Source organism: Mustela erminea, chromosome 2 (genome assembly GCF_009829155.1).
Source record: "Mustela erminea isolate mMusErm1 chromosome 2, mMusErm1.Pri, whole genome shotgun sequence".
NCBI classification, from domain to species: domain Eukaryota; kingdom Metazoa; phylum Chordata; class Mammalia; order Carnivora; family Mustelidae; genus Mustela; species Mustela erminea.
The window spans coordinates 98,894,006-98,921,232 of NC_045615.1; the positions used below are offsets into that span (position 1 = coordinate 98,894,006).

The 27,227-nt window shown below is 59.9% G+C and overlaps 1 protein-coding gene across 4 annotated transcripts in view; it reads left to right on the forward strand.

Annotated features, from left to right (window-relative positions):
• Window positions 1–26,574, forward strand: part of SH3BP2 (SH3 domain binding protein 2) — a 35,289-nt gene extending 8,715 nt beyond the window's left edge. For 2 of the 4 annotated variants that reach the window (XM_032333659.1, XM_032333658.1), the window contains 13 exons: window positions 5,972–6,022; window positions 16,240–16,379; window positions 17,230–17,332; window positions 18,709–18,826; window positions 19,127–19,197; window positions 19,706–19,794; window positions 20,008–20,076; window positions 22,142–22,796; window positions 24,039–24,150; window positions 24,406–24,461; window positions 24,779–24,860; window positions 25,672–25,731; window positions 25,928–26,574. In XM_032333659.1, coding sequence (XP_032189550.1) covers window positions 16,244–16,379; window positions 17,230–17,332; window positions 18,709–18,826; window positions 19,127–19,197; window positions 19,706–19,794; window positions 20,008–20,076; window positions 22,142–22,796; window positions 24,039–24,150; window positions 24,406–24,461; window positions 24,779–24,860; window positions 25,672–25,731; window positions 25,928–26,065 — 1,689 coding nt within the window. In that variant the 5' untranslated portion in view covers window positions 5,972–6,022; window positions 16,240–16,243 and the 3' untranslated portion in view covers window positions 26,066–26,574. Of the gene's footprint in view, window positions 1–1,162; window positions 1,375–5,971; window positions 6,023–8,153; window positions 8,443–16,239; window positions 16,380–17,229; window positions 17,333–18,708; window positions 18,827–19,126; window positions 19,198–19,705; window positions 19,795–20,007; window positions 20,077–22,141; window positions 22,797–24,038; window positions 24,151–24,405; window positions 24,462–24,778; window positions 24,861–25,671; window positions 25,732–25,927 lie in introns of those variants that run through there. The other 2 variants (XM_032333660.1, XM_032333657.1) reach the window with 2 other exon arrangements.
• The last annotated feature ends 653 nt before the right edge of the window (window positions 26,575–27,227 follow it).

Consider the following 27,227-nt stretch of genomic DNA (forward strand, 5'->3'; position numbering starts at 1 on the left):
GGCTGAGGAGTGCCATGGTTTCCTCCTGTGTGGCAGGAAAGATACTAACGAGATGGGTAGTAGGACAGATGGCAGAGAAGCCGAGGCCGCTGACCGCTGCAGGGTCTCAGCTGTGTCCCTGGTGGCCTAGCCCTAGATGCCTTGGCAAGTGGCTGCCATTGTGGAGGGCTGGTGCAGCTGCCTTGGCCTGGGCCGGGCACACAGCAGGGGTCTGTAGGGTGTGCGCATCATGGCTGACCTCTGGCTCCTGTGAGGAGCAGTGGGGCTGGATCTCTCTGGCCACCTCCTCTACCCCCTTCCAACCCTAGCATAAGCTTCATGGCGTCCGTATCCCCAGTGTTCCCTTGTCATCTTGCCCTGGTGCTGAGATCTGGGCTAAGCTAAGACCCAGTACTGGGCCTAGTGCCTATGTTAGGGTCCCTGTGAGCCGTCTTCTTTGGTCCTCAGGGTGCCATTAGCATCCAGTCCGTTTGGGGAATGAGGAAGCGAGGCTTAAGGTGTGAAGTGACTTGTACCAAGTCCCCAGTGCAGATAAATGAAGCCAGGACTGGAGCCTAGGCCTGAATAGGACCCTGGCCTGGACCGTCTCCCTGGGGGCACGTCTGAGATCTCATCCACACCCAGCTGAGCGGGTGGCCCTGATAAACAACTCTGCTATGTTGTTCCTGCTTTTGTTCCTTCTGTGTGAAGGTGCATGCCTCCTCCTACCTCAACCCCAGGCCCTTTGCACAAGTTGCTTCCTGTCCGTGACACCCTCCATGTGATTTCCTTGCTTGGCTCCTTCATGTGGAAGATTGCTTCTGGGACTCGCGGGCTGATGTGTCACTGTGTCTGGGTGGAATGCTTGTCACAGGAACGTGAGTCACAAGTGGCTGCCTCCCTAGCAGTTGGGAGCCCCGGATGGAGGGTGAGTCCAGCTTGGACCCTGGGGTGAAGGGTGCAGTGTTTACTGGCAGGGGTACCCTGACTGTTTCCCTCTGCCCCAGTACCAGAAGAACTTGGGGGCTGGGGTAATGCTATGTAGAGGAGGGACCAGACCCTGTGACTGCCACCCAGCCCAGCCCAGCCCAGTGATGGACAACAACGCCAATCCTCTGGATCTTCCTGCTGTGTTTTTTTAAGCTCTCCAGTGGGGTTCCTTCATGGCTCTGTAGGAGACCCTCTTTCTAATGGAGATACTATTCCCGGAATACCTAACTGCCTTCATTGGAACCTCTGCTGGAGTGTGGACCTGTTTGTCCACACAGCCCTAGCACAGAGTGCCTGGCCTCAGCCCTGCTTGCACTTCTTAGCCCGGCAGCTCTCGGGACAGCCCCGTTCCCCGTGGAGACTCTGAGGCCTCGGGCTCTTCTTTTTACCAGACCTCATTCTGAGGTGAGCTCCAGACCCCTTCCCCTGTGGGAACTAGCAGTGGTGAGCAGGGCTGAGGGTGGGAGCTTGTGGCCGAGTGTCTCCTGGCTGGGCTCCCCTGGGCCTTGGACGTGAGTTGAAAACAAGCAGACTCGGAGCCCTCAAGGACAGGTCCCACAAGGACCTGCACCCCACATCTGTCCCAGCCCGTGTCCTGCAGCCTGCCCAGAGCCCCGATACCGCCTAGAGCCCCAGCTCTCTTCCAGTTGCCCTCTCGGCTGGTACATTTTCTGCTCGGTGGGACCCACTGTCCTTCCTGAGAGGAGGCTCTGGGGCTCCTGGTCCTCTGTCCCCTTAGGGCTAGCCTGGGCAGGAAGTGCCAGGCTGTGTGGTGTGGGTGCCACGGGCAGCACCAGCTGGGTGTCCACAATGAGTCTGGCTTAGCCTCTACTTCCTCACGAGGGAGAGCAGGGCAGTGTTTACCCTTGAGCAGCTGGGGACCGAGTGGGCCTGGAGCTGACGCATCGGTGCTGGGTGGACATTCCAGGCCCTTGTCCTGGCCCCTTGACTTGGTCTTCTGTAACAAGAGGAGACTACAGGAAGGAAAGCATCCCAGCCTTAATGACCCCCTGCCTTGGCTTCAGCAATTGGGGTGTCTGTCCCCACAGGATGTGCGTGTGGGAGAGGTGTCCCCAGGAGACTCTGTTCCTAAGGAGGCTAGCCTGGGGCTGGGAGCAGGAGCCAGGCCCTGTCTGGCTAGGGAGGCAAGCTAGCTTCCAGCACCAGAACCATCTTCTGGAGCCTTCTCCGCCCCGCAGCAGGACTTCTTACTTAGTGTAGAGAGTCAGTGTGGCATGACCTGAGCACCGTGGCCCAGGAAGGCCAGAGGTGGAGCACGCTAGCTTTGGGGAAGTCTTACTCTCTGTTGGTTCCTCATCTGGCCAGAGGTTAGCTTGTGTCTGACCTCAGAGGAGATGATCTCTCTGTTTCCGTGTCTCCTGACAAAGGTGCTCTGCAGGTCTCCTGGCCGACCACATCCCCTTGACCCCTGGGAGGGCAGCGGTGGCACTGGGCAGCCTTACCTGCCTCAGCATGGCCCAGCGGGTTCTCAGGGTGTGAAGGGGCATGGTCTGACCCCATGTCTGCCTTGTCAGGGATGGGCACCAGGTTGGGAGAAGTCCCTCTGGGAGGGGTCCAGGCCCTGTTTGGTGGGCGCCAAAACCCCCATACTGGGCATCTGTCATGTAGCCAGAGGCCCCCTGGAGTGCTTGAGACAAGACGAAGGGTTTGATTCAGCAGATGAGCACTTGAACTAGGTGCCATGAAGACTCAGGGGCGCGTAGCCAGTCAGGGTGGGTTTTTAGGCGTTCATACAGAGAGACCACCTCCCCCCTGCTCCCCTACCCGCCCCACCTGCTTTGTGCCAGGCACCTCGCAGGAGGTGAACACAGGGAGGGGCTGTCCTTGCCACCTGCTGGAGAGAGAGATGAGGGAGGGGCAGTCTCTCCTGGGGGCTGGGCAGGGGTCCCAGTGTAGCTGGAGGCCAGAGAGAGAGAGAAAGGGTGTGTGTGTGTGTGTGTGTGTGTTTGTGTGCTCCCACCACTACAGGAGTGCAGCTGGGAATGGGGCCGGAGGTGGGCAAGGAGTCTGGAGTGCTCAAGGATCCAGACCCGTTGGGGTGGGGTGGGGAGGTGTCACCCAGCTCTGAGGAGGACGGCTGGACAGAATGCTCCCCTTTCCAGCATGACCATGCTGACGGAGTTGCCAGCAAAAGGCCAGCGACCAGAGGCCCCTGGAGTGTCCCTCCTCACCAGCCATGCCAGGTGGTCCTTGGGACAACACCGCACCAGAGCCATGAGCCCCACTCCTCAGAGGAGGAAGCGGAGGCTCAAAGTGGGCCACAAGTTTCGGAGTCCCTAGGGACACCTGTATGGTCTCTGCGATGCTCTCCGGCCTCTCCGGGGTTGCTGGGCAGCCCAGGATCCCCTGGTGTGGGCAGGACTGAGGGCCTGTCTTGGGGGTAGCACTTCTGGGACAAGGCTGATGAGAGGCAGGCAGCCTCTGCGGGCAGCAGGCTGGGAACTTGGCAGGAGCAGGGTGGGTAGCGGGGGAGATGGGGCCCACACATCAGTGCTCTGGAGAATTTTTTCTCAAGCGATTAAAAGGTGCAATCTTGTCTATGTTTTGATGAACTGAAGTGTGAATCCTGACCCGCCTCTGCAGGCTCTCAGTCTGAGGCAGGAGTGTGGCTTTGGCCAGATACAATGCCAATTAGCACTTCCCCCAGACCCAGCCTGCCCCTCACTATGCCCACCATGCCCGCTGCCCAGCTTGGGAACGTTGGCAGGAGGCAGACACGCCTGGCCTGGGAGAGAAGGACTCCGGGGTGCTGCAGGGTCTTCTGTGGGGACACAGCTTGGGCGCCAAGCGTCCCAGAGCAGAAATCCCAGCCCTGCCCCTAGCTTGGCCCAGAAGCCCAGCGCCCATGTGGGCAGCTGGGCACGGGGCCTCTTTCTGTCCTTCCCTTCATTTCCTTTGCCCTTGGACACACGAGTGGCTGGGATGCTTCCTGCCTCTACCTTGGGTAGCCCTGAGAAACTCCTGGGACCTTCTAGACCTGAGCACACCACTGTCTTTCTGGGGACACTGGCAGGCTCCGACTGGTGACTTGCTCTGCATTCCACAGTCGTCGGTCTTGAACACCGGCTGCTTGCCAGCTAGTGGTCATCTCCCCAAGGAGAGGTCCTGGGCACAGGTGGGCCTCGGCTGTAGCCTACCCTGGACATTGGTTCTCGTCGAGGGTCCAGTTAGCTCTGGGTCACAGTTCTTCACTGTAGCTCTGAGGGACTGTCTAGGCATGTGTTAGTTAGACCATGTCAGGGCGATGGCCCTGTGAGTAGACGTGACTTTGAACCTATTGGTCCATCCATCTGTTTTTTGGGCCTGCCGTGGGCCAGGCACCAACCTGGCTCTGGGGATGTGGTGGGAGCCAGGCTGATGGGGAGGGCTGGGGACATCCGTGGGAGGGCATAAGGCTATGCCACTGACGTGGAGGTTTCAAAGGGTGTGCTGTTCTAGGTGGTTCTGTTTTCAAAGGATGAGGGAGCATTAGTCTGCGAGTGGAAGAGATTGCACATACTGGGAATGGGGCATGAAGGTACAAAGGGGCAGGAAGCAGGGCTGGACCCCAAGTACTTGGACTTGTGCCAAGGAAGGGCTGGGCCGGGGTGTGGGCCAGAGGCTGAGGCAGGAGTGGGCTTAGCAAATTTCATGGGTGGGAGCTGGAGCTGGCATCCAATCCTGTGCTTGGGAAGGGTGGGGGTGTTGGGGGGAGTCCGGCCTGGAGGAGGGCAACCAGCTAGATGCCCAAGGCGAGGTGGAGGGCGGGGTGGGGACTCTCCCCAGACTGGGTCTCTCCCTGCAGGACACACCCAGGACTTGAGATGAAGTTGGTCCTGGGAAAGGACTTTGGGGGTGGGGGGGCTGATGTGTAATAGTTTCCTAGGGCTGCCCTAACAAAGTCCCACACCTGGGAGCTTCAAATGACAGACGTTTACTCTCCCAGAGTCCTGGAGCCCCAAAGTCTCAGATCCAGGTGTCACCAGGACCACGCTGTCTCCCCAGGCTCTGGAAGAGGGCCCTTCCTTCCCTGCCGTTTCCATCTCCTGGTAGCTGCAGACGTCTGCATCTGCATCTGCGGCATCTCTGGCTTATGCCCCCCTCGCCTCAGTCTGCCCTTTGGGCTTCATATGATCTTCTCTGTCTGCTCTTCTCAGAAGGACATGTGCCGTTGGATTGAGGGCACTTCTGGCTAATCCTGGATGAGATCCTTAATGACATACACAAAGGTCCCTTTTCCAAATAAGGCCACATTCATAGTTTCTGGAGGCTAAGACTTTGACACAGCTCTTTGGGGACCCCCACGTAGCCCATTACACCAGGTGACCCCAGCAGGGCCCTGCCCTCCACACCACCCACTCCCTCCACCTGGTACATCATCGTGGCTTCCTTCTCTGGAAGGCAGCTTTCAGCCCCAGGTATGGAGAGAAGGGAAAGGCCAGAAAGAGGAGTGGGTGTGTGGTTGGGGGTCCTAGGGCTGGCTCTGGGCAGACCCAGGCCCTGCAGGGGGAGCTGATACGAAGCATCTTATTTGAGATCTTGAGGTTTTTCCCAATATGGTCACCAGCCACCGTTCCTTGAGCCCAGCAGGCCCTCCTTGACACCTTCAGTGCCTGAACTGCCCCTGCAGGTGGCAGGCAGGCCCCGGGACGGGCACGGGGGCCCAGGGTGCCTACAGGAGAGCCGGGGCTAGGGTTCCTGGGGACGTGGTCCCATTCCTCGCACCTCCGCTGTCTGCGGTCAGCCTGGCCGGTGCCATCCTCCCAAACGGCCATGTCCTCGTGAGCAGCGCGGGTCTGGCCCCGTCCTCCTGAACGGTCATGTCCTCGTGAGCAGTGGGGATGCAGAGAGGACCAGCCTCGTGGCTGTGGGCACAGCGCTGAGGCCGACTCCATGCCCAGCTGCAGAGGGGCTGTGGTGTTGGGCGTTGGCCTTGCCCCTGAGCAGACTGAGGACCCCAGGAACCCAGACTGAAAGCTCTCCCTCTCTCTTCCTTTTTCAGGCTGACCCTTGGCCCCTGCCTGGTCCTGCTGGCTTGCTCCCACCCACCGTGGTAAGTCCTAAGTCTGGGGAAGTGGAGGGGTCCCCAAGACAGCACTTTGAGGGGCTTGCCCTTGGGAGGGGAGGAGCTGCGATTTAGGGAGGGCGGGGTAGAAGACAGAGCCATCTGATGTGGGGACCCCAGCCCTGCCCCAGCCCCACTCGTGTTGCTGCTTGGATGCTGGTGTGGGATCAGTTCCATGGCTGTTTCTACACCCTGTAAAAGGTCATGGCACTGCCATTAGTGGAGAGCGCTCTGTTTTCAGGAATAGAGATGATAGCGTGATTTGCTGCAAGGTCAAGTGCTGCCTCAGGAGGTAGGAGGGCAGGTGGGGAGACTGAGGCCCAGGGAAGAGGTGGAGCAGCCCAGAACTCTGACCTCAGGCTCCCATAGGGACACTAAAGCTGGAGAAGAGGCCAACATGGATCTGACCCCCATGGGGATGCCAGCTGCTGCCTTTACCTCAGGCCTTCTTATCCATCCCTCTTCCTGTCCAGTGAGGGCCAGTACATCCCAGGGAGAGCTGGTTGGCTCCTGGTTCTTGTCCTGGCCAGTTCTCACCCCCACGCCTGTCACCCAGCCTCCCTGGGCCTCAGCCACCTTGTTGCCCACCCTGGATGTTGCTCTGAGCCCTTGTCCTGTCTTTGACTTCCTCCCCTCAGTCAGTCCCTCCCAGCAAACTTCACCTCCTCTGTCAGACCTGCCTGCCCCTGAGGTCATCCCCTAATCTACCTGCTGGGCCTGCCACCACCCCTCCAACCCATAGCCCTTAGAGGCCCCCACTCCAGCCCAGAACTGCCATCCTGCCTTGTCCTGGCTGGATCATGACCCAGGGGCTTCTCACCTGCTACTTTATCTCAGCCCTCAGCACCCATTGCACAGACGGAGAAACAGGCTCAGAGGGGCTAAGTAGGTTGAGGCCAAACGGCCAGCACAGGATAGAGGTAGCTGAGTGTCCAGTGTGTCTTGCTCTGGGGTCTTCTCTCCTCCCTGGGCAGACTGCAAAGGGGAACAAGGGGAAGAGGCCCACCTCTAAGCCTCTGTCTGTCATGGCCACCAGTGGGCACTGAGGCTGACTCAGGCGTGGGGAGGCTAGGGTGGCCGTGCCCAGCCACAAAGTCTAAGTTCCCTACCCTCCAAGAGATAGCAGGCAGTCTGTGACCCCAAACTGCGCCCTGGGGGCATGACAGGCTTGGCAGGGGTCTGGATCTGTGGACAGAGTGGGAGTGGGAGGCCCCCCCAGCCCGGGAGCTGCCTTCCACCAGAGCCCCAGTGACAACTATGTGGGGGATGGCCAGGTGCCAACATGGTCGATCGTGCAGGGCATACCCCAGGAAACTTACTGGATGAGACAGTTAGCGACTCCCTGGGGACCCCATGGTCTGGCCTCTCTAACCCTCAGATCCTGCTGTGGGTTTCATCGCAGAGTGCCCCTTCCTTTGGCTTCCTGTCCTTTGTGGGATCCCAGCTCGGGAGAGGAGAGGCAGGGGATGTGGGGGCTCAGCACCAAACAGCCCGGCCTTGCCCCCGCCGCTCTCTTTCTTGGCTGTGGGTCTGGGCAGGGGAGGAAGGCCGCCTTGGTGGGGCAGCATTGGCCTGGGACAGGCCCAAGTGGGACCTGGGGTAGGTCCTGACACTGGCGGAGCCACAGAGAGGGATGTGAGCCACTAGAGGCATGTGAGTTCAGCTCTGCACAGAGACTGTGCCAGGCAGGAGAGTGGAATTGGCCTGTGGAAGAGTAAGGAGGGAGGGTGAAGGGAGATGCCTGCGCCTACGCTGGGAACCTAGTTCCTCAGTCCGATGTTGGTGTCAAAGGGCAGAGAGGTGTGGGTAGTGAGCTCCCTGCATGGGATGTGAGCACCGGCTTCTTGGTGGGGTCAGGGTTTCTGGGGCCAAGGAGACAGAGTCTGGCTGGGAAGGGGCTTTGCGGGTTTGCTGGAGAGAAGCCAAGGTGGCCATGGGAGTGTGTATGCTGGAGGACCAGCAGGGAGCTTCCTCCCAGGGCACCCTGGGACCTGGGGCACTGGGTCTCTGACCCCATATGGGATGGGAGAAGGGTTGGCTAAACCCCATCAGGCCAAGGTGCAGCCCTGAGTCTCAGCTGGGCCTCGGGACCTTAGAGGGTAGAAGGCAGGAAGTGCTGGCTAGCCGGGGCTGTTGGGAGGACCCGGCAACAGGAAGTGTTGCATGGGGAGGAAGCCCGGGCAGCCGCAGGCCCCAGAGGTAGTGGGCGGCCGTCAGCTGGAGGGAGCTGTGGACCCCGGCAGTGCTCAGGGACATGTCGGGGCATCAGGCCTCCCCTGCCTGGGGGAGGCAGGCTGCCAATCTGCCCTGTGACCCCTGAGTCCCATGGCCTCCTGGGGCCTCAGGACACCTGCCCCTAGCCTATCCACGGACAGGAGCAGAGCCATGTGCCGGCTCACTGCCTTCAGGTTAGTGGGGCAGCCCATGGACTGGGGGCTTGGGAGGTGGCCCTGGCCCCGTGTTTCCAGAACGGCATGGGAGGCTGAGCTCTGGACTCCAGAGCTGACAGGCTCTGAGGAGAGCCCTGAGAGCTGGGTGGGGCACAGTGGGAGCCCCACTGCGTCCCACCATGGGCTGCTCAGCCTGCAACTGGCAGGGAGCTGGGGGCCCAGGTTGGGGTACGCCTTCCCATTGTATATGCTGGCGGACTGGCCTAGCCTTTGGGTCCTGTGTGCGTACACATTGAGCGAGTGTGTGTGCCCGGTGGGGGGGTGGTGTGTGAGTGTGTATGTGTGCGCATATGCTTGGGGGTCTGGCAGGGAGATGAAGGGCTGGGGGGGCTCTCCTCATGAGCCCCGGTTCATGCCCCTTCCCTCCGTCATGGCTGGTCACCGGCTTCCGGCCTCTGTAGGAGGTTTTGGTTTTGATTCTCTTATGGAGAAAGATTCTGGGAAGACGAAGGCAGGGAACTGAGAGGGGAGAATGGATGGGCTATGTGTGTGGTGCTGTGAGCCCACCAGCCCCTAGGGCCTGCCGGATGCCAGGCTGGGGGAGTGCCTGTCCCTGGCAAGCCCACCCCCACCTCCCAGTGTTTACTGACTGTGTAGCTTTGGGTGAGTTACTCAGTCTTGCAGGCCCTCGATGTCTTCATCAGTGGTGTGGGGGGTGATGCTGACGCACACAGCAGGGGGTGTTGGGATGATGACATGGGCTGATCCGTGAGAAGCACCGAGACTGGCCTACAGTGAGTGCCCGGTGCACTTCTACCAGCCCTGCTGTTCTAGTCTATAAAGTAGGACTAAAGCACCGGGCCTTTGGGACTTAAGGACCTATCAGGTGGGACTTGGCCCCGGCCCATGCAGGGCTGGGTGGCGGCAGTGATGTTTCTGACCTGTGCTGGGGCTGCCAGCCCAGGGCCATGGGGCACCCAACAAGGGTCTCATTAGCCTCTGGAGGCCAGGTGTGTGCATCTGCTTACAAGGGAGTGAATGAGTGTGTACCAGTGGGAGTCCAGAGATATGTATTTGAGTACATAGTGTGCTTGAGTGTGTGTGTGTGTATGAGTGTATGTCTAAGAACAAGTGTGCGTGAGCATGTGTCCAAGTGTGTGTATATGTGCCTGTGTGTGTGTACACGTGTGTATGTCTCTGTGTGTGTATAGGTCTGCATGAGTGTGAGTGTGTATGTGTGTGCATATGTGTCTGCTTGTATGTGTGTCTGTGTATATGTGTGTGTACAGGTCTGCGTTTGAGTGTGTACATGTGCGTGCATGTGTTTCTGAGTGGGTATATATGCACGTATTGGTCTGCGTGTGAGTGTGTACGTGTGCGTGTGTGTCTGCGTGTGAGTGAGTGGGCGTGCGTGTGGCTGCGTGCATTCGGGGACTCCCAGCCCCACTGTGCCCTGCAGTTCGGGGCCGGTCCGGTCACCACTGACAGGAACTCTGACTGTGGTCACACAAAGCGCCAGCTCCCTCACCACAGCCAGGGCTGTGTCTGCAGGTGTGAAGGAGGAGAGCCATGGGAGCTCCGTCTCCAGGTCCCCTGCTCAGCTCTCTTGCACAGGCTCACACCCGTGCACACTCATGCACACGCTAGTGCGCACACTATACCCTGCATGTGGGCCATGTGGGTCCCGTGCACAGCCCGTCTGAGCACACTGCCTGCAACTCTGACAGGGTGTGGAGCCTCAGGGCACATGCGAGCCCGGTGGGGGGTGACCACATGCTCTGGGGTTTACAGCCACATGGGGGGGGGGGTTGTGATCCACCAAGCGACAATTGGTGGAACTCGACGAGGACTGTCTCTGTGGGCCAGTGCAGTGTCACCCACCTGCTCGCCCCCCTCCCTGCGCCTCAGGCCTCTGGGCACCTGGACTAACCTCAGCTTGAAGAGAAGGTCCCAGGTGAGCGAGGAGCAGAGACCAGAGAGTGCCCGAGGGTCTGCCATCCCTAGTACACATCCTGCGCACAAAGACCTCGTGCTGCCCCACGGAGCCCAGCAGCCACCACCGTGTCGGCCAGCCACCTTACCACTGACATTCGTGTCATCGGAGCTGCAGGGAACAGAGCGCCACTCCCAGCCGCCAGCTCACTGGGCGGCCTTGGTCCCCTCCTCCATAGAGAGAGATGTCCTGAGGGGTGTTGGGCCGCTGTGAGGACAGGGCTCTCTGTGTCCACTATAAATGAGAGGAAGCAGAGGCTCCCTGGAGGACAGGCCTGGTGGGATTTGAACCCAGGCCTGGAGCACTCAAATGACAGGTCCCACCCGGGGGTCTCAGCAGACACTCCTCCTCCCCCGGAAGCACACTAAGGGGCTTCCTCTGCTGTGTCTGTTCCTGCAGAAGAAGGGACTGACGCTTCCTGCTGATGAGCACAGGGGATGAGTGAGTAGACTTTGACCATCAGGGTGCTGGGTGACACCATGAGCCTAGAGGGAGGTGGCCAGGGAGACCAGGCTGGCCAGGAGTGTGGGTGTTTTTGGGGGACTCCCCTCAATTTTCCCAGGCACCAGTGGAGCTGGAGTCTTTGAGCTGGACTGAAAGTCCCTAAAAGCTGTGTGGTCACCTTGGCCAACATGGCCCGTCATCACCCCTACCCTCAGCCACCATTTCCTTCCCATTTCTGTTCCAGCCCGGCCTGGCACTCGGCTCTTGGTCAGGTGCCAGACCAGCTCATGCACTGGTGCAGGGCAGAGCTGGGTGGGGCGGGAGGCTTTAGGGACATCAGGATGGGTTTTCCCTCAGATGGTCTGTCGTCTGGAGAGGAGCTGAGCATATTGGCATCTGTCCCTGAAACGAGGACATTCCTAGGGGAGGTGAAGTTGAGCACAGCCTAATTCTGTCACCACCCACCCTCCCCACCCAAGGTCCGGCTGGCCACCCAAGAGCCCTCATCCTGCCCACAGAGAGACTGCGGTCAGGCAAGAGTGAGGCTCTCATGGGCCTATAACTTGCCTGGCCCCTGAGCTAAGCCAGAGTAGGGCTCTAAATTCCCATAGCTCCTCCCCTCCAATTTCTCCCAGGTGCAGTGTGAGGAGGAGTGGGTTCCATCCATTCACACTGCAGCTTCCCCCGCCCCAACAGACACACCAGGTCTCCTTACAGATTGGGGAGGATACAGTATGGGGGGAGAGAGCTATATTTTGGCTTTCTGTGCCTTCCCGGCAAGTGCAGTCCCTACCAACCACTAGAGTCAACATTCTGCGCCTCCTTTGGGGTTCCCTGGGTGCCCCTCTGTGCTGGGCCTGAGCTGTGAGGATGGGGGACAGTGACAAGCTAGTGTGTCAGTGTTACCTGGGGGAAGGCTGTGTTAGCCCCATGGAGGGACATAGGAACCCCTAGAGGTCAGGGAAAACCACCTGAAAGAGGGGACACTTGAGCTAACCCTCATTTTATTTTTGGATTATTCGCTGCTAGTATTGTAGAAGTATGAGTGGTTTTTGTGTATTGATCTTCCTGCTAGCCTGTTTATTAGTTCTAATCACTTTTTAGTAGGTTCCCTGGTATTTTTTCTATATGTAATCATCTAAGTTGTGAGTAGTGTTACTTCTTCATTTCCAACCTGGAGACATTTCTTTTTCTTGCTCAATTGCCTTGGCCAGCAGCTCTGGTACAAGTTGGATAGAAGCAGCAACAGCAGAGTTTTCCTTGTCCGTGCTCTTAGGGGAAAGATTTCAGTTTTTAACCATCAAGATGATGTTGACTATGGGCTTTTCATAAACACAACCATGTTGGGGAAGTTTTCTCCTATTCCTAGTTTGTTGAGTGTTGTTCCTAGCAAGAAAGATTGTCACATTTTGTCGAATGCTTTTTCTTTGTCTGTTGAAATAATCGTATGGTTTATCTTTTTTTTCCTTTTTGGTATGATGTATTACAATCATTGAATTTTAAGTGTTAACCTTGTGTTCCTGGGATAGAGCACACTTAGCGTGGTGTAGAATCCTTTTTACAAGGTGCTGAATTCAATTTGCTAGTATTTTGGTGAGCATTTTTTTAGAGGGGGGAAGGAAAGAAGGAGAAGGGGCAGAGAGAGAGAGAGAACGCTAAGCAGGCTCCATGTCCAGCGCAGAGCCTGACATGTGGCTCAATCTCACAACCATGAGATCATGATCTGAGCTGAAATCAAGAGCCTGACACTTAACTGACTGAGCTTCCAGGAGGCCCTCGGAGAGGATTTTGGTGTCTACAATCATAAGAGTTATTGGTCTGTCATTTTCTTGTGTTGTCTTTGGTTTTGGTATCAAGGTAATGCTGGCCTTATAGAGTGAGTTCCTTCCTCTTCTGTTTTTGGAGGAGTTAACTATGAGTTGGTGTTCATTTGGACCAAGTTTTGGAGGCTAAGTTAGTTTAGTTGCCCCCTAAAGGCTCTGGAAGGCACTGCAGGCAGTGGAAACTGGGAGCTGTAGCCTGGAGGTGGTGCTTGGTGGTTCTGGGTCTTGGATTCAGGAGCCACTGGGTTTGGATGGCACCGGTCTATGGGAGGTGGAGGGCAGGAGGAGAGCCTGCTGGGAAAGCTCCATGGGGGCTGGATCTGGAAAGGCCAAGTGCACATGATGAAGCCCTGGAGATTTGGAACAGAGGTGATGGGAATGGCATGTGTGGGTGGGGGAGAACATGCTGAATGGAGGTGATGGGGGAGAGAATGGAAGCCGGGGAGGAAACTGAGACAAGGGATGGTGGGGAGGAGGACAAGCAGGGGGGCTGGGAGGAGCAGGAGGAGGCAGTGGCCCTGAGTATCCTGCGAGGGGAGGGATTGGCAAGGGCACTGGGAGCAGAGGCACACAGGTGGGACGGAGCCTCTCCCTGCAGTGGCAGGCGGCACCCAGAGCCAGCCTGAAGTGGAGGCGGGGGAAACCAGGAACCAGTGCTGCGCACAGCTGCACAGCTGCACAACTGCACAGCTGAGTGGGAGCACAGAGCCCCTGCCCCAGCTGTCCCAGCTGACCCGCAGCCTGTATGCAGGAGGGAGATAGAAGAGGCAGAATGCTTGGGGGGCCGGCAAGGCCATCACCTACCTTTGGCCAGCCTGGGGGTCTTCTCGGAGAGGAGCCCACATCTACAGAACAGGTGGGAACTGCCAAGGACTGGACGTCTGTCTGGCTCCTGCAGGGAACCCCGGGGGGTGGAGACCGGTGGCGGCAGATGGGTGAAACAACCTGCCTGAGAGGGGACGGGAGGACCCACAGACCCAGCCGGAGCCCCAGTGGCCGCCAGCTGAACCAGCTTCACCCCGGCCACAAACCGCAGAGGCCGGCCGCGCTCGCCCCCGTTTGCGGAGGCGCAGACGGTGGCCCTGGGAAGACGAGACCCTCTCCCGAAGGGGCTGGCCAACCGGGGAGCCTGGCGGGCTCGGGGCCGTACTCAGACGTCCGCGTTGCGCCCCAGAGCCGCTGGGGAAACTGAGGCCCCGCACGAGGGGAGGGAGCGGTCCGCGGTGGGGCGCGGAGCGCCGGGTCTCCACCTGCCGCGCCCGCCCCGCCCGCGAGGGGAGGAGCCGGCGGCCGGGGGGCGGGGGGCGCGGGGGCTGCGGCGGCGGGGCGCGCGGCATGGCGGGCGCGGGGCGCGGCCGGCCGGGCTGGGGCGGGCGGGAGGCGGGCGCTGGGGGGGCCGGCCCGGGGCAGTGTCGGTGCGCGCAGGGGCGGCGGGCCGCCGCGTGGACGCCGTGAGTACCGAGCCCGGAGCGCTAGTCCCGCTTCCTGGGGGAACAAAGGCGGGCGTGGGCCGGGCGGGGCGCGGGGGTTGTGTCCCGGGCAGCAGGCTCCGGGGGGCCGGGACCGAGCCTTTGTTCCGAGCCTCGGCTGTGGGCGGGGGCTGGGCCGGGGCTGGTTGGTGCGCGCGGAGCCGGAGGGGGCAGCCCAAGTCCTGGAGGAGGTGAGCCTTTGGCGGAGGATGCTGGCTCGTCCGCAGCCCAGTGGCTTTCTTTGTGTGTGTGTGTGTGTGTGTGTGTGTGTGTGTGTTGGGGAACGGGGTCTGTAGTGGCAGGAGCCCCAGGGGACAGGGCCTCTGTGTCTGACCCTGGCTGCAACGCTGGTGGCTCAGTGGGACAGGGACCACACTCCCGGTTGACACTCCGAGTCCACTGGGCCCCAGGAAGGACCAGGCACCAGGGTTAGTGGGGGCAGGCACAAGAGAAATAGTGCCTCCGGGCAGGGTTGGGGGGTAGTCTTGAATATGAGTAGGCATTCAGATGCCTCACAGAAGAGGGGACTGTGACATGATCCCAGGGTCCTGGGATCAAGTCCCACATCAAGCTCCTTGTCCAGCGGGGAGCCTGCTTCTCTCTCTGCCTGGCACTCTACCTGCTCTGACAAATAAAATCTTAAAAAGAAGAAGAAGAAGAGGGGACAGTGAACCTGGGTCTTGAAGGATGAATAGGAGTTCTTCATGTCTTGAAGGATGAATAGGAGTTCTTCATGTGAGTTCTTCATGTGAGTGGTCAGGCATGCCAGGCAGAAGCCAGGTTGGGAAAGAGCCTGGCATGTTTCAGGGAGAACGGCTAGGATGATGAGCAGGAGGCTGGATGGGGAGCAGGGGAAACAGGGAACAGGGTGGATACCAGTCAACCCACCAGAAGGTCATCGTGGCCACTGCCAACAAGCATGTGCTATATGTCAGGCTGTGTCCACTCTGTGTCCCCATTTTATAGCTCCAACAACTATGGCCTAGGAATCCACCAGAGACTGAGCCAGGGTGGGAACTAGACACTCAGGGCTACCTGCTTTCCTGCTTCCTGGTCTTAGGGCCTTAAGAAAGGGATGGACAGAAGCTGGCTAAAGGCAGGCAGGAGGGGCGCCTGGGTGGCTCAGTGGGTTAAAGCCTCTGCCTTTGGCTCAGGTCATGATCCCAGGGTCCTGGGATCGAGCCCCGCAACAGGCTCTCTGGTCAGCAGAGAGCCTGCTTCCCCTCTTATTTTTGCCTGTCTCTTTGCCTGCTTGTGATCTCTGTCAAAATAAATAAATAAATAAATAAATCTTTTTTAAAAAAAGGCAGGCAAGAGTGGAGAGTAGGGCATGTGGGGCCATGTCCCTCATCCCTTCTCTGCTAAGGAACAGAGATGATGGAGAGGATGCCCGAGGCCTGCCCCGGCCCCTGTACCTTTTTAAAGCCATTATAGTCACCTCCCCCTGGAAGCCTTCTCCTTGGCAGGCTCCATCATAGGCTGACCTGGCACACAGACTTGGGGTGGTTATGGCATTAGTCCTGACTTACCTGGGCCGATGGTTTCTTTTTTTTTTTTTTTTAATTTGCTTATTTATTTGACAGAGAGAGAGAGATCACAAGTAGGCAGAGAGGCAGGCAGAGAGCCTGACCAGGAGCGAGAGTCCAACGAGGAGCAGAGAGCCCGACGCAGGGCTCGATCCCAGGACCCTGAGATTATGACTTGAGCTGAAGGCCGAGGCTTAACCCACTGAGCCACCCAGGTGCCCTAGGCCAGTGGTTTCTTGAATTTATTCACTGCTATCCCCTAGCCTCCCTGTGGGGCTGTTAGTTCGGCCGGTGTGTGCTGAGTGAACCAACAATAGTGAAGGAATACGCCCCGTTCTCAGTGTCTCTGGGGCTCAGGTGTGTGGCCAGATAGACCAGGTGCTGACCAAGTGGACCAGGTGGCCCTTTCTTTCCCTGGGGTCCCACCTGGAAATTGGTTCCCTACCCCTTGCTGCCTCGACCCTTTAGACTGTCTCTAGGATCTCGGTGGTGTATCCCCCAGCCAAGCCATCTAATGTCCCCCAGTCCTGGCTGAGACATGTCTCCTCCTTTTTTTGCAGCTTCATGGCAGCTGAGGAGATGCATTGGCCCGTCCCCATGAAGGCCATTGGTGCCCAGAACTTGCTAACCATGCCTGGGGGCGTGGCTAAAGCCGGCTACCTGCACAAGAAGGGTGGGACCCAGCTGCAGTTGCTCAAATGTGAGTCCTCTGGCTGGCAGGAAGCAGGATGGGAGGGTGTGGGAATGGGCCTGAGCCCCAGCCCTGTGGCCCCACTGCCCTGTTGGACCTCTGTGGGCAAGCAACTTGACTCTCTGAGCCTCTGCCCAGACATGGTAGGCCCTCCATTGTTTTCCTTCCCTGCATGGCCAGTACCCCCGGGGGACCTGAGTCAGCCTCCTCGTTCCCCAGGACTGTGGGATGACTTGGGGTGCTACTGCAAAATGGAGATAGGATGGGCATTTGGTACATAGTGCTTCATCTGCACCAGGGGCTGGGGGCCTTCAGTGGCCTGGTGGGTGTGGCCTTGTACCATCCCGTGGGTGTTCAGTGAGTTGGTTGGTGACTTGGTCCAGCTGCATGAGGCCAAGCCTCTGGTCCCTAGGACAGCAGGTTGGCAGAGAGTGGGGGCCTCCAGGTCTGGGAGATGCCCAGTTGTCAGAACATTGAAGGTCAAAGAGCATCAGGGCTTTGCCTGTCACTCTGACCATGCATGAGCTCCCCATGCTATGACTTTTGGCCCTAGCTTTGTGCTTTGGTGGGCTAGCCTAGGTGGTCAGAGTCTCCCCCTGCCATTGGTGTGGCCAGGCCTGCCTTGGAGGGTGGTGCTCTGGGGCCTGTCATCCTGCCTGTGGTTTGCTTACACTGGGCCTCACAGTGGGCTCCCTGCAAGGAAGCAGCAGGCTAGCCCAGCTCCTTCCCCTTCCCTTTAGTGGGGTTCAAAGGCAGGAGGACCGCCCTGAGCCACCCAGAGCCTCTGGGATAGCTGCCCTGTGGGATCTGCCCAGCAGTCCCCCAAGGCTCACCTCTGCCCTCGTCATGCCACCCTCAGGGCCGCTGCGTTTTGTCATCATTCACAAGCGTTGCATCTACTACTTCAAGAGCAGCACGTCTGCCTCCCCACAGGGCGCCTTCTCTCTGAGCGGCTATAACCGGTAAGTGCCCCGTAAGTTCCCGGTAAGTGCCTGCTGCCTGCCATGCCCACCGTGCCCTGGCCAGGCCTGTCCCTCAGTCCTGCCCACCCCTATGGAGGGTCCAGGCTGTCTTGAGACGGCTCCCACCCACCCTTTGGATCCTGTCCAGCCTCTCCCACTTGCTCTCAGCCTCCCCGGGGCCAGGCCCGGGGCGAGGCTTCCTGCGCTCTTCTCAGCAGAGGCTCCTGGGTCCCCATTCGGCTTCCACTCCCCTTCCCTGCTCACCCAGCGCTTCTCCTACCCTAGTCTCCTTCCAAGGCGCCAGGAACATACTTCACCCTAAGCCCTGCCTCAGGCCTCCCTGGCTTCGGGGCCTCGCAGGCTAGACCCAGCTCCTTGCTTTACATGAATGGGTGGGGGGCTGGGTCCATCCCACAAGTGCCTCTGTGCGAATGGGCAGGTGGGTGCAGAGGAGCCTTCTAGATAGGATGGGGAATGTTGGCAAGGAAGACCTTATTAGCCCCACTTGGGCCCACCCCACAGCATCAAGGGCCTGCAGAGCGAGTGAAGTGTGACTCCTGGGCTCTAGGTCTTAATGTCACAGCATGGGCCCAGTTCCCTGGGGCATGAGGTGGGTGCCTCCCAGCTCCCTAGGAGGGCCCAGCCCCTCCTGTCTCTGAGCACCTAAAGGTCCCATGTCAGTCGCAGGACAGAGTGACTCAAGGTTGTGGCCACAGACTCAGTGGGGAGGACTTGCCCAGGCATCAAGCCCCATGCCAGGCCTCCAGGCCAGCTGGGGCACCACTAAGGAGGGGACGAACCTAGAGCTTGTGGCTGCCAGTGGGCATCCATGGCTCAGAGCTCTGGGGTACCCCCTTCTGCCCTTGCCCTCAGCCTGGTGGAGGGGCACACCTGCCCCAGGTGACTAGCCCGGTGGGGCTCCCCCATGATAGACTTTGTGATCTCAATATATCCTGGTGGGGGGAGTAGCCACAGTAAGAAACGTCCCCCCTGTGTTCTCCAGGATGCCCCTGTGGGGGCAGCAGGAGTGGGGACAGGGGCTGACATGCTTGGGCCCCCAACAGGAAGGCCCGCCGGGGCAGGCAGGTGGCCTCCAAGTAGAGGGACATTGGTGGGTGGCGAAGGCGACGTGTCCTCGTTCTGCAGCCATGTGGGCTGCTGCTTCCAGGACAAGCTCCCAGACCCCAGTGCCCTGTCCGCTTGGTGCCCAGTCCTCGCCTATGCACTTCCCTTTACCTGAGGCTTTTAGAACTTTGACCTGGAGGATCCGCAAGACAGGCCGTCCAGACACAGCTGTGTCCTTGAGGGCATGATGGGTGAGGGGTGCCAGGACCATCAGGCTGACCAGGGGGTGACCACCGGCCTTGTGCCCTCAGGGTGATGCGGGCAGCTGAAGAGACAACGTCCAACAACGTCTTCCCCTTCAAGATTGTCCACATCAGCAAGAAGCACCGCACCTGGTTCTTCTCGGCCTCCTCTGAGGACGAGCGCAAGGTGAGCCTATATTTGGGGTCGGGGGGCTGACAGGGCCACCGTCCAGGCACTGAGAGCATGTGGTGGGGATGCTTTGCCCCTCCTCAAGCCCTTGGCCTGGTACCAGCACCCCACCCTCAGGAGGCATCTCAGAAAGAGCTCTTAATGGGCTACAGCGGGGCCAGAGCCCCCAGAAGGCCACAGGGGTCGTCTCCCTGACCTTCGTGCAGGCCAGCCTGGGGAGGGGGTGGGTGGAGCCCTGTCCCGGGCCGTATGCACCCATGGTCGACACACACCCACCACACCCCGACTGCCCCACAGAGCTGGATGGCTTTGCTGCGCAAGGAGATCGGCCACTTTCACGAGAAGAAGGAGTTGCCCCTGGACACCAGGTGGGCCTGGGCAGGGGAGGGGGGCCTGGGCTTGACGTGTGTGCCTGCCTCCCACCTCTGGAGGCTTGGCCCAGGCCATGTGTCCGTGTGTGTGCATGTGCGTGTGTATGCGCTTGTGCCTGTGTATGTGCGTTATGTGTATGCCTGCGTGCACACCCACTGGCAGTCTCTACAGGGCAGAAGGGACGTGGGGCTAGCCCTGAGGCCTGGCCCTGTGTGGTCAGGCAGGGGAGTGAGGGGGGCACCACAGTCTCTGGTCCCTGGGTCTGTGTGTCTCACCTATGAGGAGCTTCTCCGACTGTGTGTTTTTTCCTTGTGTTTATCTGTGGGTCTAGCTCTGTACGTGTCCACGTGTCTGTGTGTGGTGTCTGTGCGTATGTCCGCATCTGTGTGTGTGTCTGTGCATCAGTCACATGTCCGAGGGCATGCATGTACATCCTTATGTGTGAATGCAAGGGAGCTCCCCTGCCCGGTGCTCACTGTGCCCCACGCCTGCCCCCTACCTCAGTGACTCCAGCTCGGACACAGACAGCTTCTATGGTGCAGTTGAGCGGCCTGTGGACATCAGCCTATCCCCGTACCCCACAGACAACGAAGGTGAGGCCTGCCTCTGCACACCTGTCCCACCCCCTCCACACCTGGCCACCCCCGCCATGGGAGGCGTGGCTGGCGGTCTTCCCCATGCAGCCCAGGTCTGGGGTTCATGCCCTGGCTGGGGCCTCCCTGACCCTCGGCTCCCAGTGTCCTGAGGGCCCCTGGGTGCAGCTGGGCCTAGGCCACCTTGTGTCTGATGCTCCATGTACCTTACAGATTATGAGCATGAGGATGAAGATGACTCATACATGGAGCCTGACTCCCCCGAGCCCATGGAGCCTGAGGGTAGGTGGGCAGCCTCTGAGCCTGGGGGGCTCCTGGGGCTGGAACCCGGAGCAGAGCCCCTCCCACACTGGGAGTACTGGCCTGAGTCCTGCTCCTTGGGGCCTCAGTTTCCCTGTTGTGGCCCAGGTATCAGGAGGACTGATCTGGCTGGCTCTGCTCACCGGCTCCTCCCACGTCCAGGTAGCCTGGGGTAGAGCGGACCCCTGATTTGCAAATAAGTGAGGTGGAGGGGCCCACACGTGTGATGCTGAGCCCAGGGTGGCTCTGGGGTGGAGAGTGGGGAAAGGGACATTGAAGAGTGGGTGTCTCAGCTCCCTGGAGCACCTCTGGGCTAGCCTGTCACTTATCCACCTGCTCTCCCTGCCCTGACCTCCTGAATCATGTGGCCTGGCATGGGAGAGTGGTGTACATGCCATGTCACATACATGTGTCACAGCGAAGCATAGGGCCCGACAGGGGAGGGCTGTGCCTCTGTCCTGCCATCTGTCCCTTACCACTATCCCTTCCACTGTCCTGGGAACTTGGGACAATCCCTCTACACCTGACCTCCCTGTTCCTCTGCCTGCTCTCCTTCAGTGACCTTGTTCTCTGCCCTTCTCAGCCCCTGTCACTCAAGTGCGGCAGGGGCAGGTCCAGCCCCCTTTCCTGCTCCTGGTCCCCTCCCTCTGAAGCAACCACCAGGAGCTGTGGGCCATGAGCCTTGACTTCCCTCCTGGCACAGAGCCTGTGGTTCCAGCCCATGTCCATCTGCCCTGCCCCCGAACTGCAGCCATGCGTGGCTAGAGATGAGCATGTAGGGGCCTCAGTTTGTTCCCCGCTGCATGCCCACAGACCTGCCCACACACTTGTTCCGAACCCTTCTGAGTCCCTACTCCAAGCAGGCTTTCCCCTCTCTCCCAAACATCTCTCACTCTGGTGACCTCCCCATTCTCAGACGCAGCACTTAGCACCTGTGAATCTAGCTGTATGTGACCCAGGGCTTTATTCCCTGTTCCTCAGCTGCCTCGCTCAGCGCTGGGCGCCTTGTGCTCTGGGTCCTATCCCACCTCACTCAGCCCTACACCAGCCCCTTAATGCCATCCACAGGAGATGGACCATCCAGGACTTAGGCTTACCCCACAGCTCTGGGACAGCCAGGGTCATGGAGAACCTGTCCACTGGCCTTTCCAGCCAGTGCCCCTCCTGGAACTCCAGACCTGTGCCCCGATGGCCCCCCTACACCCTTGCCTCTCCTCAAACCCCAGACCTGTGTCCCCACGGCCGCCCACACAGCCTCGCCTCTCCTCGAACCCCAGACCTGCACCCCGACAACCTGCCCCACACCCTCGCCTTTCCTGGAACTCCAGACCCAGGCCTGACAACCCACCCCACACCCTCGCTTCTCCTCGAACCACAGACCTACGGCCTGACGGCCCGACTCATACCCTCACCTCTCTCTTGAACCCCAGACCTGCGCCCCGACGGCCTGCACCACACCCTTGCTTCTCTTCGAACCACAGACTTGTGGCCCGACAGCCCAACCCATATCCTTGCCTCAAACCCCAGACCTGTGCCCCGACAGCCCCCCATCCTCACCTCTCCTCAAACCCCAGACTTGTGCCCCAATGGCCTCCCATACCCTCGCCTCTCCTTGAATCCCAGACCTGTGCCCCGACGGCCCGCCCCCCACCCTTGCCTCTCCTCGAACCCCAGACCTGTGCCCTGACAGCCCTCCCCACACCCTTGCCTCTCCTTGAACCACAGATCTGCAATCCAACTGCCTGCCCCGCACTCTCTGTGTTCTTACAGCCAAGTAAGTCCAGCCCTCATCTTCCTCCCAAGCTGCTCCTGTCCATCCTGCTCACCTGTCTTAGTGGGAATAGCTTCCCCTCACTGAGGTGAAGTCCTCAGAGTCCCCCTTGCCTCTTCTCTCTCACCTCTACTTCTGGGAAGCTGATGGCTCCAGAAGCTTGTGGGGATCCCACATGGAGGAAGAATGAGGAAGGCCAGGGCATGGAAGTTGGTGGTGTTGGCCAGCTTCCAGCAGGTAGCACATGCTCACTGACTGGGTCCCTTTGCTCTGCAGACACCCTGACCCACCCGCCGGCCTACCCGCCGCCTCCTGTGCCCACACCCAGGAAACCAGCCTTCTCCGACATGCCCCGTGCTCACTCCTTTGCCTCCAAGGGCCTGAGCCCCCTGCTGCCACCCCCACCCCCTAAACGTGGCCTCCCTGACGCCAGCCCAGCTCCCGAGGACTCCAAGAGGGACCCACTGGGCCTGAGGCGGCCTGAGCCTGGCCCCAGGGGGTCCCTGGCCCCACGGAGGATGAGTGACCCCCCGCTTGGCCCCCCGCCAACCACGCCCAGCCTCTGGAAACCCCCTTGCTTCCGTGAGAGTGCCAGCCCCAGCCCAGAGCCCCGGGTCCCCAGCCATGGGCCTGGCTCTGCCTGCAGCTCTGCCGGCATGGCTGCTGCCTCCTCCAGGAACTGTGACAAACTCAAGTCCTTCCATCTGTCTCCCCGGGGGCCACCCACACCTGAGCCTCCACCTGTGCCGGCCAACAAGCCCAAGTTCTTAAAGATGGTGGAAGAGGCCCCCGTCGGGGAGGCAGCCAGGCCCAGACTCTTTGTGCCCCCTGTGGCCCCCAGGCCCCCCGCACTGAAGCTGTCCACGCCTGAAGCCACAGCCAGGCCAGTGGTCCTGCCAAGGACAGAGAAGCCACCCCTCCCCCACCTGCAGTGAGTAGACTTGGCGCCGGTGCCCCCCGGACCCCCTCCCCAATGGCTGGGTTCTTGTGTGGGTGCCCTGGCCTCCTCAGCTTTGGCACAGTGCTCGTGATGGGTACCAGGCAGCCATAGCGTGAGAGCAGAATGGCTGCCTGATGGCCCCGGCCTCCTGTGGCCCTGCAGCCACCCCTGCAACTGACCCACCCCTGCCCCAGAGGAAGGTCCAGCCTCATGGGTGGTGGACCTGGGGCCCATTGCTGTCTGGGGAGCAGTGGGCAAAGGGATCTTTGGGGAAACAGGCCTCCCAGGGCCTGTCCAGTGTCAGGGGAGGGGGCTTCAGGGCTGAGCACCTGCTCTGGGATAGACGGTGGTGGGTGGAGGAGCTTGGGCTGGGAGCTGCTAGGAGCTGGTGGGCCTTTGCAGGCCCTCCTGAGCCGGCACTGTCCTTCCCTGCCTGGGGTCTGGAGCCACCAGGGCTGCCTCTGTTCCCTTCCTGACTGGGAACTCACCAGAATGCAGAGTATGTTGGTGACTGATGCTCGAGGTCTGCTCAAAACACTTTGTTCTTTATTGCTGGGCACTGTTGGGGGACTGATGTGTCCCCTGCTGGCACAGTGTCACTCATACCAACAACCTGAGGTCAGCGATGTCTGGGGCCCCAAACCACGAAAGTTCTAGGAGCCACAGGGGGAGTCCTGAGTGGGCATGCTAGCCCAGTACTCCCTGAAGGCCTATGACTCTGGGATCCTTCTCCCTAGGACTCTTAGCTCTGCTGCCCGAGGGAGGGTGCCCCATGATGGTTCCTGTTTCACAAGGGGCCGCAGGGGTGCAGACTAGGTCAGTTTGCCATGAGCTATGGCCCAGCCCTGGCCATAGCCCAGTGTGGGCTCTGTCCGTTTGAATCACCTGTTCTCTGTGGCTTGGGGAGGTGTGTGACTAGGCCAAGGTCACAAAGCTGGTTAGCTGCAGAGCTGGGGCCCGGCCCCCCAGCCTGGGGCCTTCTGCAGCGTCCAGGGCACTTGCCTGTGCTATGACGACAGAGGAGTTCAGGCCCCCAGCACCCCTCTTGCCAGCAGCATTGGCAGCCGTAAGCCGGGAGCAGACAATTCCTATTGTCCCAGGGTGGTTGGCACTGGCCTATCTCAGAGCTCTCTGGTCTGGGCCTCTGACAACCATTGGGGTGAACAGGGGTGGTGGGTGGAGGGTGGAGGGCTGTGACAGTGATGTGCCCTCCTCTCCTTGCTCCCCTCCCAGGAGGTCACCCCCTGATGGGCAGAGTTTCAGGAACTTCTCCTTTGAAAAACCCCGACGGCCCTCAAAGGCCGACAGCACTGGTGGGGAGGATTCTGACGAGGACTATGAGAAGGTGGGGCCAAGGGGGAGAGCCCAGCTTGCAGCAGTGGGTGGGAGGCTGGGGGAGAGCTGCCGGCCAGGGCGACTCCTCACTGAGCATCTTGAGGGAGGAGCTGCCCAGGATGCCGGAGTTGTTGGTGGGGGGGCGGTGCAGGAGCACCGTGCAAAGCCCCAGAACTGGGCACAGGCTGGCAGCCCGTGGTGAGGGTGGGGCACTGGCTACAGGCACCACTCGGATATTGACCCTGACCACCACTGGTGTCTCCAGGTGCCGCTGCCCAGCTCTGTGTTTATCAACACCACGGAATCCTGCGAAGTAGAAAGGTTAGCACCCAGCACTTCTTTCTCCAAATCCTTGTTTTTCGCAGACATGTGGTCCCCCACTTTTCTGTCCCCCTCACTTGCCTTATTGCTGGGCAGTTGCTAGCACAGGGACATGGCGCCGAGGACAACAGAGGCCATGGACTCAGTCGCGGGGCTGGTGGTCACCTGGGCGTGGCCCTCTCGCAGCCTGTTGCTCTTGGGACCTGTGCTGTCGAAGAGCAAGAAGACAGAAAGCCATACTGAGGACCAGGGCTGGAGGGTCCCCGTGAGCGAGGTCTGAGGATGGTTTGCCTGCTGACACAGCTGTTGTATTTTAGGCTGTTCAAAACCACAAGCCCCCAGGGAGAGCCCCAGGATGGACTCTACTGCATCCGGAACTCCTCCACCAAGTCAGGGAAGGTAGGCGCCCCAAGCGTCACCCTGCTGGGCTGAGGCCCCTGGGGACACGGCTTTGTGGTGGCTCCCCTCTGCTCACACCCAGGCGGACGGCAAGTGTGGCGCTTTGTAGTATACACGCCCCTTCCCCAGGCGGCTCTGATCAGGGATCTTGGCCAGCTCTGTTCTGGGGGTCTCTGCCTGGCAGCCACTGCCCTGTCTGTTGTCAAGAACTGAACACTGTTTGCAAACTGGGGGAGATACTGGCCAGTCCCCCAGCATAGGTAGGAGCTGGGCAGGAAGCACTGGGTGTCCCAGACTCAGGTGGGGCTGGGGGTTTTCAGGCACCTGCAGGGGAGGCTGCCTGGGGCCGAGGGAATAGAAGTCGGCTGCCAGTACCTCTGCTTCTACGAGGGTGGCTTGCAGTGAGCCTCACTTTTCTGCTTCTTTTCCTTCGTTATTTATTTACTCATTTATTTAAGTGAGCTCCATGCTCAGCAGCGGGGCTTGTGCACATGACTCCAAGATCCAAGATCAAGAGTCGCATGGTCTACGGATGGAGCTAGCCTCTCTCTGTTCTGTGTGTGTCAAAAATGGTCCTAGGGCGAGCCACGTACCTGGTACTGCTTCTCGAGTCTTCCCAGAGGCTGTCAGGGCAGGTCCACTGAGGCTGGGGTCTGCCCATTTGGACCCTGCTGGCCGTGTCCCTCCCTAGGTCACCAGAAAGGCCCCGGGACCCAGCTGTGTGCTTCTGCCTGTTCTTTGGTCCCTGTGGCCCATCCCCCAAGGCTGGGGCTGCTCTCCACTGACCCGTCTGCTGCTGCTCTCCCTGCAGGTTCTGGTCGTGTGGGATGAGAGCTCCAACAAAGTGAGAAACTACCGCATCTTCGAGAAGGTGGGCCCCACCCCTGGGCCCTGGCTGGAAGGGCACCCCTCCCTGGGCCTTGAGTGGGACGGGGGATGGGGGTGGGGGTGGCAGACACAGAGCCAACACAGGGCAGCTGGGAACTGGCCTGGCTGTTATCCTCACTGCTGACCACCCCTTGTCACGGGAAAGCCCCCCAGACTCTGCTGCTCTTTCCCCCGCCCAGGACTCTAAGTTCTACCTGGAGAGCGAGGTGCTGTTTGTGAGTGTGGGCGGCCTCGTGGAGCACTACCACACGCACGTGCTGCCTGGCCACCAGAGCCTGCTGCTACAACGTCCTTATGGCTACACGAGACCCAGGTGACGCCGGCGACCCCTGCTGCTGTGCAGAGACCAGCCACGGGGGCCGTGACCCCAGGCCACACAGATGAGATGGGCCCACTGGGGTGATGAGCTGGATGTAGCACCGTGATCCTTCCCAGAGCCTCCCCAACAGATACCTTCTAGAATCTTACAGGCCAGGCTCCTCTCAGCAGGCTGGGTCCCTGGGGCTGGGCCAGGCTCTGCTCTCCAGAGGATGGGGGGCCAGGGGTGCTCTCCTATGACACGTACCCCACCCTGCCCCAGCTCCCCAGAGCCCACGGTCCCAGGACCGAGCCCTGCCTGGGCTTTGTGGACAAGAATTGTGGTCATCCCTCCCACTCCCCAGCTCCCCCAGCACACTAACCCAGCACAGTGCTGGGAGCTGGGCAGGACTAGGCATTTGGGGCAGGGGCAAGGGCTGGTCCCAGGACTGCCACCCCCAGGTGGCAAAGACACAGACTCTAGGAGGGGCTGTTGATGTACAATAAAGCACAGATGACCTTTCCCACAGTGGCCAGGGTTTCACTGGGAAGGAGGGGAGGACCAGCCTTACTGAGTACCCACATCCACATCCAAGGAGTGACTCTCGAAGCTCAACTCCCAGGAAACCTACAGAGTGCTTGTCTTCAGGGCGCAGGCCAGTAAAGATCTTGCTCTGGGCACATAGCTAGGTAACAGGACCCAAACTCGGGCAGTCTGGACTCAGAGCCTATAATCCAAGGTGCCATGGGTCAGGTACAAGGCAGTGGGACTGCAGAGCAGAAAGGCCCTCTATCTACAGTGGGGTCATTTACTGGATTAACAAATGGTTCCCTGGGGTGCACCCGGGCCTCAAGCCAGTGGATGTTCCTGGCTGAGAGTTCCAGGAAGACTTCTTAGAAGAAGAAATGGCTACAGTGGGTTGGGAAGAGTAGGTCCTGTTCAGACTAAGTGTGGGTGAGGATGGTGGTCCCCAGATGCCTGAGTCCTCCGGACAACACCCAGCTCAAGTCCGGCCCTGACTGCCCCTTCCTGCCTGCCGTGGAATTCCAGGAACCACTGTCCCTGGCACGGCCATCCAGGCTGGACTGCTGTGTTTGTGTGGAAACAGACTCCGCTTAGGGTCAGTGCTGGCCAGGACCCAGGGGGTATCAGATCCTCTCTGCACCTCGTTTTGGGCAAGA